Source organism: Pteropus vampyrus, unplaced genomic scaffold (assembly GCF_000151845.1).
Source record: "Pteropus vampyrus isolate Shadow unplaced genomic scaffold, Pvam_2.0 Scaffold177, whole genome shotgun sequence".
Lineage (NCBI taxonomy): Eukaryota > Metazoa > Chordata > Mammalia > Chiroptera > Pteropodidae > Pteropus > Pteropus vampyrus.
In genome coordinates this window covers 2,929,011-2,939,322 of record NW_011888958.1, presented here as the reverse complement: position 1 = coordinate 2,939,322, position 10,312 = coordinate 2,929,011, and the positions used below count along the sequence as shown (strand labels likewise).

At 48.0% G+C, this 10,312-nt stretch overlaps 1 protein-coding gene across 2 annotated transcripts in view; it reads left to right on the top strand.

Annotated features, from left to right (window-relative positions):
- The window catches only part of RGS6 (regulator of G protein signaling 6), a 457,947-nt gene extending 449,771 nt beyond the window's left edge, over positions 1-8,176 (top strand). Inside the window, exons 16-18 of one of the 2 annotated variants that reach the window (XM_011370921.2) lie at positions 3,904-3,993; positions 7,763-7,816; positions 7,974-8,176. In XM_011370921.2, coding sequence (XP_011369223.1) covers positions 3,904-3,993; positions 7,763-7,816; positions 7,974-8,126 — 297 coding nt within the window. In that variant the 3' untranslated portion in view covers positions 8,127-8,176. Of the gene's footprint in view, positions 1-3,903; positions 3,994-7,762; positions 7,817-7,952 lie in introns of both variants that reach the window. The other variant, XM_011370922.2, reaches the window with a different exon arrangement.
- The last annotated feature ends 2,136 nt before the right edge of the window (positions 8,177-10,312 follow it).

Below are 10,312 nucleotides of genomic sequence, written 5' to 3'. Positions count from 1 at the left end.
AAAAAAAAAAATGAGACAAGAAAAAGCAAAGAAGAGAAGAGCAAACCTTTTTCTTTAGCCCTTTAGGAATTCTCCCAGAGGGGGCTGGCTGGTTTTGCCAGTGGCTCTCTTGCTCTTTGCAGATTCTGGATATACATTTCCCTTAAGACTGGTTGTCTGCAGAGCAGGGGAAACAAACCAGAACCCCCCATAAATCAATAGAGGTCACTGCCAAGAGCTTTGTACACTTGCTGTCCCTGGCAGTGATAAACTCATTGCATTTGGGAACTGGCCAAAGACCCTGAGTCCTATCTTGATTCTCATTCCCAGAAAAACCTCAGCACTCCATTCACCCACCCCCTGTTTACTGTCTTTGTGTTTCCAAGACAAAGCTGGCAAGGAGGAAAGAACAGAGGTCCATAACTGGGTACATCAAAGGCTCTATTTCTTTGCTGGGGGAGGGGATGGGGGTGGGATCTTTGGACTGTGGGAAAGGAAGGCCCAGGCCAGAGGGGCCTGGAGTCATGGGCCCTGCAGGAGGCACAGGACAGCTGCAGAGGTCCTCGGACTCTGTTTTTCTCAGACCGTGCCTTCCATCTGCCATTGTTGCTTTGGTGGTTGAGATCGTCCTAATGATGGCCAAGGGCTAGCAACCGGGATGACAGAGTAAGATCACTTCATACGACCCACCTCCAACAGGTCATGTGCCCACACCCTACTTTCTTCCCACACCAGCCTCACCTTGCCCTTGGCTTTGGAGTTGACCATATGACCCAGGGAGGATGACAGTGGTGCCCGAACTGCTTCTCTGACCCACATTGACCCCTCTGAAGAGTGGACTACAGCTGTCTGCCATTCTTTCCTTGCCTCGAGAGTGTCCTTTTTGCTCTGGTTGACTAAACTATACAGCGGCAAGACCAGACGCCCCCATCTCCGATTCCCATTTCTCTCTGTCTGCGTAGATCTTCCTGCCTTGATGAAGACCCTTTCAGCTGATAGACAACCATTTCTCACCTCCGGCAGCGTAGGTCATCCCATTTACACCCATTCACGGCACCCTCTACTTATATTTCTTTGTAGTCCTAGGCTCAGACATGCCCTTATATTTAAAAAAAAGCAAGGTGCAACCCTACTCATGGGAATGGGCCCATGGCAAGGGGTCAAATGAAATTAAGTAATGGCTTGGGTCTGAGATGACTTTGACAGTAGTAGTCTATAGTCTTTGTGCACCAATCTTGCCTAATAGAATCTAAGCTTTACGAGAACAGGGACCCCTTCTGCCTTTTCATGCTGTCGTCTCAATGCCTGACATGGTGCCTGGCACCTACTAGATGCTCAACAAATAACTGCTGAATATATTTGTGATTAAATATTTAGGCACATATTTTACCCTGCTCTTTTTTTAACTGATAAGTTCTTTCTTTTAATGGATAAGGCTTTTCCTGCCCACAGTGAGGCTGGAGGAATTAGCTGGATCAGGGGTGAAATTTGTTGCCAAGGCCAGAAGAGCTAGGCTGGGAGAGGCTTCCTTATTCCTCTTGGGATGACAGAGGATATTTTGTGAGACAAATCGGGGATTTAGATCCCTCTAAGTAGTCAGAACAAGAAGAAGGTACCTGTTGCCATGGGTTTTAGAGAGGGTCCAGGCATGAGCAGCAGGCCTCTAAAGATGACTCAGGAGCTACCTGGCTCTATCAAGGAGACAGAAGTGATGCATGAGACAAGAAGGAGACAGTCGTTTTTACTCTGGGTTAACATTTGTACCTGAGACTTAAATGTTAGAACAATTTAAAGAGACAACAAATATAAAGGAAGACCTTGCCGTTCTCAGTCTGGGCCCTGAGGCCATTAGGGATGAGCCAAGATGCTCACACATGGACTTCCTTGGTGTTGAGTGCAGTCCCCATTCTTCCACGCAGGAAGCAGGAATTGATCCGGCCATAAACTAAAACAAGTTTCAAGCCTGCATACTTGCCGAACAAACGTTAAATTCACACAAGCATTCCAGTGAACCAGGAAACAATGTAAATTCCACTAACATTTGACCCCTTGCTGGATGCAATGCATATGTAAAAGATAAAAACATATTGTTCCCTTAAAGAACTTAAACTACAGTGGGCTGGATTTTTGTCTGAAATTTGCAGAAAAACATTTAGCGAGGCATGTTCTCACTAAATGTATTAAATCAGAAAACACATTTGAACTATCAAAGTAAGCTCAAATCTAAGCCACTATTTAATTTCACTCGGATCCTTGCAGTGGGCCCATCCCCGTAAGTAGGGTTGCACCCCGCTTTTATAAACATGGGAGCATCTGAGGAATAATCAAGCTGAAGCCCTAACAGGTCTGCTGGTGGTCCAACTGAAGTTGCACAGAGAGGGATCCACATGTGCCCAAGAAGTTTCTTGCTTACTGCCTTCATTTTCTTCTGAGGTGGGTAGGGACAAGGTTTCGGCAAGTCATTGCCATGCTTCCAGCTTCCTCTGGGATGCACCAGCAGCCTGCTCAGGTGTTTCTAAATGTGCTCCCTCCCCCCCTTCCTTTACCCGAGAAAGAAGTCCTTAATGACCAGTCCAGCCTCTCAGCTAAGCACCGCTCCTCACTGACCAGCACTCCATTCCCCCATCTCTGGGGCCCTTGTCCAGCTTCATGGGATGAACAATGAGTGCACATCGGGGAAGATGCTTCCTTACCAGGCCAGCCTCTGCGTAACAACCCCACCCTCTCTCCTCACAAATCCTCTCTTGGGACAGCCAGGCTTTCCTGGGCCGCTGAGCTACGTTTCATTACAACTGATAAATAATCCTTTTTCAATTGGCCATTTCCCTCTTTTGATGAACCCTGCCTTCCCTGCCCTCAGTAAGGACAGATTTGTTAGGAAGAGACCAGTAGGCTCTAGGAATTAGCTGGAAGTCAAGAGTGAAATTTCTTGCCAAGGCCAGAATGTAAATGCCTCTCGGAGCCCAGGAGAAAAGAGGGCATCATGCCACAGCATCTGCCCTTCTGGATATAAGCCTCAGGCCTGGTCTATTTGCCCATGTACCCTATGATCTGGTTCAGAGGGCACCCTTTCAGGATGAGATGGTGGCCCTGACATGTACAACTGACCCAATTGTATTATTGCCTGCGGATTTTTTTTAATTATACTTTTTATTTTTAGATACTTCTAGATTCACATGCAATTGTAAGAAATAATACAGAGATATACCATTTACCCAGTTTCCCCAAACGGTAACATCTGCAAACCATATAATAGCAATGATATTGACATTGCTACTTCCATTTAGTTTATCAGATTTCCCAGTTTTACCTGTACTCATGGATATGTGTATATGTTTAGTTCTGCACAACTCTAACACATGTGTAAGATGTGTCAAGATACAGAACTTTTCTGTCACCACAAGAATCCTTCCTATTGTCTTTTTCACCACACCTCCTTCCCCTCCCCCCTCTCATCTCCAACCGCTGGCAACCACTCATCTGTTGTCTAGTTCTATAATTTGCCATTTCAAGAATGTTATATCAATGGAATCATACAGTACGTAGCCTTCTGGGGCTTTTTCCACTCATCATTATTCCCTTGAGATTCATCCAAGTGGTTGGGTGCATCAATAGTTCGTCCCTTCTTATTGCTCTGCTGTGGTTTTAACCATTAAGCAATACTGCATCCTAACGTGGCACCAGGCCCAATTACAAAGCCTTTGGAACATGATCCTTAAAGATCTCTTATTCTAAGAGAGAAAATATGTTTCGTTTGGTGTTCTTGAGTGAGACAAAAACAAAACAAAACAAACAGGTTGCAAGTTTCTCTAGCATACCTCAGTTCACTTGTTTCTTTCCTAAAACAGTGGCTGATGGGGTGGAAATTCACTTCAGCATTGGTTGACAGTTCTTTGTTGTGTCTTCCACCTCCTTTCTTCCCAGGAACACATCTACAAGCTGATGAAGAGTGACAGCTATGCCCGCTTCCTCCGATCAAATGCTTACCAGGACTTGCTGCTGGCCAAGAAGAAGGTATCTTTGAGAAGGACAGGCTTGCCTTTCTTAGCACTGTTGATCCTTGCCTGCTGCTTGCTGCTGGTGTGAAATGAGAATATCATCCCTTGGGTTTTATTTACTTTCTCTTTTCCTCTTTCCCTCCTCTATCTGCTCCCATTCCAATGGAGGACAATTAAGATTGTCACCCAAGCCCACCCCAAGGTCCATGGTGTGACATACTGTCTCCATGTGCCCATTACCTCCATCTGCGTGTTCTGCCTACAGTGGGGAGTGAGACCAAATACTAAGGACACTGTGGCTCAGCACAGGAGTACAGGGCTGGGGGTGACACCATTGAATCCCTTAGAAAACCAGAGAGAGCCCCTCACTGCAAAGTTCAGCCCCTTCCCCACAGAATGTCTCCCCCTGGCCAGCTCAGAGAGGAGTGTGAGGCAAGGATTGAGGTGGCCCCCTCATTGGATAAAATATGTTATAGGTTTCAAGGGGGCCATCTGGCACCCGAAGTCACTCCTGGGGTTGTCCACCCCTTGACATTGCCCCATCCTCACCTTAACCCAGCCCACAGGGTTTGTGTTTTCTTTTAACCAGGAAAGAACTGCATTCAAGCTTCTTCTTCCTCCTCCACTTAGAATTAAGTCATGGCTCCCTGCAGCCTTTCGTGTCTGGGTTTTGGAATCCAGGGACCCTCAGAATGCAGGCGGTGAAGGTTGACTGAGCAGGGATGAACTCACCTGGGTTTCTGGGAGGAGGGAAGGAAAAGCCAGAGATCATGGGATCTGAGAAAGAGGAGGCAGGAAAGATGGCTCATGATTCCAGTATGCCTGCAAACCCTCTGCACTTTTCAGCTCTGATCTGAGGCCCACCTGTGGTTAAGTGTGTTACTCCTTGCACCAAATTCCATGACTTCCGTGCCATGCCATTTAGGGACATGTGCATCTGCATCCTTTCTTCTCCCCTCTTAGCCTTCCAACCCCGGGCCCTATCATGTGGTTCTCCATCCACACGCTCTCTGTCGGGCTGCCTCTCTCAGTCACGCGGCCCTTCACTCTGTGTACTGTCCATCACATGTGCCAGGATCCTGTCTGCGTATCTGGTTGGCACCACATAACTCCAGAGCCTAGAAGAGTGTTTCTGTCCTGCTCTCCTGCCCTGAAGTAGCCCTGAGGACATCCCTGATAGTCTGAGAAAGAGCAAAGGACTTCTGGAGTGCCCAGATTGTCAGAAACTCAGCTTTCTTGGTTGCCTGCACCCCTTCAGTCAGGGGTGTAGTCGTGACTTACTCTGATAGAAATTGTGATACGTGGCCAGCTCCCTTCCAGGAGGCTGTAGTGGAGGGGCTCTGAGGGAGGGGCTGTTATCCCTGCAATTGTCTCTGATGCCTACTTTTTCAAGAAAGGTTATGGAGACTTTTGGTATCTTCAGCTCAGATCTCATGGGAGAAGGTCAAAGTAAGTGTCTTATTTCTTGTGGCTCAAGATCCTGAACTGGTCACAATGTGGGGAAATTTTAGTCTCTGTCTGAGCAATCTGTACCTGTCTACACACCCAGAAGAAGCCAGAGGCCATCAGTTTCCTTGTGAGTTTGAGCACAAAGAGAAAATGCACCCCATCTCAGAGAGGGGAGCTGACATTCCTGCATCTGCAGGTCCTCTCATAAGAGGAAGACTTCTCAGAGGAGGTCACTTGAGTGAGGAAGAACCCAAGGCCTTCCTGTGAAATGTTGCAAATGATATTCATTAGAATTATCCACCAGCCCCCAAATTAAGGGTTATTCTTATGGCAGCAAACCCTTGCAAATGCCAACACCCTTTTAATACTCAGGGATTGTTTCAAAAAAAAAAAAAAAAGTGACAAAACCTACTCTTTCTTCCATTTCTCCCTGAGAGTCTCCAGGTGTGGACTGGATTTGTAACCCAGCACTTTCAGGTAGGCCTAGCATATCTTCTGATTTCAGGGATGGGTTTACCATGTGATATAAATGTCCAAGTCATAAAAGGTATGTGAAAGTCACAACCTTCTGCTAAGAGAGGGGACATGAATGAGACTGGCTTTTCTGCTGAGAAGGGCCCCCAATGGAGTCTGGAGACATAGCTTTCTGATCCTTCATCTTTGATTCACCTTCTATCCTAATGTTTTCTAAGATAAGGTTGGTTGCTTCGATGTACCAGGCTCTCAAGGGGCAAGTGAGCTGGGTTTTGATGGCTCCTCCAGGACAATTAAGTACCAGCGATGGTGATTTTACAAGGCAGCTCCAAGAGACTGTGCAAGGCAGAGGGACCCAAATGAGTCGGGCCGGTGGCTACCTGCTGTAAGCAGCTACTCAGCAGCCAGAGTAAAGAATGATAAGCACAGCATGCTAGCTGCAGGGCCTGGGACTGGCCTGACTTGAGCCAAATGTCTGCCACCAGGGCTGCCCACTGTGTGGAAGTTGAGTTCTGCTGTCCCGAGAGTGAGGGCTTTGGTGTGATACTCAAGGCCAAGCGTGGATCCTTCAGTCCCTTGTGCAAGAAGAAAGACCAGCCTGGCTCTGCAGTGCTGCGTCTTTTATGTTGTGTTTTCCTTCTGCAATGTCCTGTCTTCTGGCGGCCAGCTGAGGGGATGGGGCGTGACTGCCAAGGGAGCCCTCTAACCTGTCCCCATAGACAGATGGCCGCCTATTGCCCACCCTTTCTGCTTCCAGCACATCCTCAGACCCACAGAAACCTGACTGCTTCTTCAGCTCCCTAATTTCCATTATTTGCTCTGTGTGTGTGTGTGTGTGCGCGCGCACGCGCACGCACGCGCGCGTGCGCGTGTGTCCCCACATGAGTGTGTGTTCTCTCCAAATTTCCTAGACTAGTGCTCAGGGCCCCGGAACAAGGCTCTAGGATAAACTGGCAGGTGGGTATTTGGGGTGTAATTCTCTCCTCAGACCCCTTGAACAAGCAGAAAACCAACAGGTGCACACCATATTCTCCTCCGGTGGTGGGGAGCAGTCAGTCCCAGGAAGTGTTCAGGGGCTTTGCCCGCTTTTGCCCCTGTTGAGGACTCCTCAGCTAAGAGCTCCCCAGAAAGCTTCCTTGGAAGGGGTCACCCACCTGGGTACTAAGAGAACATTTTCTTTCCAGAGCACTCCTTCCGAAGCCTGAGACTCTTTGCAAAGGACGTGGGTAGGCCCTCCCTACTCTAAGGACACAGAATGAGAACCAGTAAGGGTCCATAAGTGAATCAGTGAAGTTTGCAAACTTTCTAGCTGCTTCTGGGCAGGAAAATCTCAAAAGTCCCAACCTGGACCCACAGCCACTTTCTGATGTCCCATCAGCATCCCCCACATACCCTGCAGGTCCTCGGAGCTAGTCTGTTCTGGGTCCCCACTTGGGGCACCCAGATGGCTGCCCGTGGCCTCGGAGACTCAACCACCAGAAGCTGTTGCATGGGGGCAGGGCCAGTAGAAAGCAATGAGCAGGCAATTCAAACTGTTGACTGTGGGCCATGCAGAGCAGCAGTGGCTGCTACTCTGAGCCCTGAAGCACAATTAATGGCCCCTGGAGAAGCACACACCCCTCTCTGCTCACTGCTCCAAGGAGGCCGCACCATTTCCTGTGGGCTTCTGTTTTCTGACTCTCCCACTGACTCTCGCATACAGCGCTGGCTGCTTCTCTTTTCCCGTTTTTTTCGCCCTGTTTTGCTTTTGTTTTTGTTCATTAGCTGCCGCTGTGCTGTTTGGAAACCACAAGTAAGCTGAAGATTTTTTTTTTCTGTATTTTTCTCCCTACCTTTTTTTTTTTTTTTTTTTGTTCCTAAAGCCAGAAAGTGAGCAAGGTCGTAGAACTTCCTTAGAAAAGTTCACTCGCAGTGTGGTAAGTTCAGCTGGTTTTCTTCCCTCATGTTTCTTTTGTTTTTCTTTTCTTGGTTCTTTTTTGTTGTTGTCATTTCCTTTGGGGTGGGAGGGAGTCCAGTGCTTTCCCCCTCAACACACCCCTTTTCTTTTGCAAGTGTCTGCAGCTTCACTTCTAGGGATGGATTTGCAAAAGACCAAGCGGCTCCCTCTGCAGAAGGTGCACACATGACTGCCCAGCCTCGAGCCTCGCATTTGACCTTCAGCTCAGGGCTCTGAAGAGGAAGGACCCCACCGCCCTCTGGGCTGTGCAGTTTGTGCATCTTCTGTAGCAGCCCAGGGAAAAGGCCGTCGAAATGTACCATGAAATAAATTGGCTCAGAACCGTAGCTCATCTTAACAAAATTCCAAATTTCCTTCTGTGAACTCTGGCCGTCATGCGGGAGTGGGTCGCGAGCTGATGCTGCTGTGTAGGCGGCTTTTGCGTGCGCAGGAGGTGGCCGAGCTGCATGGGTTCTGGCGATGTGGTCTAGCTGGTGTGTGTTAGTGGCCTCTGCATGAGTTCATCCTTTACAGCCCCCTGCCAGCCTCATTTGCATAGTGTGACAGGGAGAGGACGGTAGTAGCCATGGGGCGGAGGGAGAAGCAAGTCCCTGCACTGTCCCTGTGCTCCCAGGGTCAAGGCCTGGACAAGCTCCCTGGGCCTTGATTCTCTTAGAGTAAAGAGGGGCTACATGTTCACTGTCTTTGTAGGGAAGTGGCCTTACCCCTGCACACCCAGCTTAGATTGTGTAGAGACCAGAACGGTGGTACATAGGAGACCCTGTGGTAACAGGTGAGAGCACTGATCACATAGGTATTTTTCGTGGTGCACGGTAGAGACCCTCTACTGTGGTCTGTAGAACAGCACAGACCCGTCTCTGCTTTCCATGCCATTCTCTACAAGATTTGAACATCAGGCTTGATGCACAGGAAGTACTCAATCCCATTCATTCACTTGTCAAAAACAAACCTGCTGAGTTCATGGGGCTCAGCCTGCACTGTTACCATGAAACCAAAGGGAACCAACATGGCAGCTGAGAAGCAGGGATCCCACCAATGGAACTGGCCACATTTCTCTTCCCAAAGGGTGGAAACCCAATGATGTCGACTTGCCTTTTCTCCCTCTCTGTTGAAGTCCTTGTAAAACCAGACTACTGAGTGAGTAGTATCTTTATTTCATTCCTTTAATAGAAAATCTAAGAATTCTAGGTTGAAAGCAACCTAGTTGTTTACCTGTCATAGCTAGATGCATTTTAACTGAATTTAAACATAATTTTGAATTAGCTAGATGTAAACATCAAAGTAGCTCTACTAGGCAGCAGTTAAAATATGGGCGTTCATCTCTTCTCTTCTTTGGTCTTCTGTCTCTATGGTCTTTCCTCACAAGAAGTCAGAACTTTCAGAAGGCCTGCTGGTCTCCTATCTGTCTTCATGCTAGTTTGCCACGGCCATGTGGCTTTACACACCAAGCAATTGCCACAGAATGTCAAAGGCAAGGCCTATGGGAGTTCCTCCACCCCCGAGCGCCCGATGGAGGGTTGTGGGAACCCATTCCTCTCTGTCTCTTTCGAGGCCTGCATACAGTGGGTGGAGGATGCTTAGGGATTTTGTTGACAAGCCCAGAGTGTGCTTAGATGGCGTAAAGACCAGAACGGTGGTACATAGGAGACCCTGTGGTAACAGGTGAGACAACTTGAACTATTGGTGCAAACTAGGAACGCAGGACCCCCACCGCCCCATAGAGTCCCTTCAGGTGACCATGTGGGCCGAGAGCATGAGAGAGGTATTCAGATGAGATGTCCGAACATGTCCAGGCTGCTTTTCATGAGAAGTGGGTATCAGGAAAGGCAAGAATAATCTTGATAAGGCTCTGTGAAGAGCATTTATTGATGTCCCTTCATCCCAGAGTGGTGTTGGTTCAGTGGTTCTCCAAGGTCTATTAACAAAGTGTTTGGAATGAAAAAGCACCAGACACCTTACCAGCATCAGAAGTGTACACGTGGGAGAATATACAGAGATGTTTTCAGGGCCAGCTGAAGGAGAAGAATCTCCCATGCTCCTGAGATTTTTAGCACCTATGAGATAAAAGGCCCAAAACTTCAAAAGTAAAAAATAAAAATTCCTAAATTCCCTGCTATTCTTATACAAAGACTCTAGGGGTGGTGAATCCTGACCTTTTAGTTCCAGTGGCAGAAATGAAGATGGATTCGCACTGATCCCTCCATCCTCCTGTGCTCCTGAGATCACACCACATCCCCACAGGACGTGGTTGAGTTTGAGGGGATGGCCCATGGCTGTAGAACAGTGGCGACGCTCAGTGTATTTGAGGCTGGAACCCAAGAACTTGGTTTCGACAGCCCAGGGTTCCAATCAAACAGAGTTAACCAACTAACCAATACGCCTTGCAATCTGGTAGCCATTTTTCAGATATAATATACCTAAAGTGTTTGATTTGTATAAAAGAAGGTCTACATGA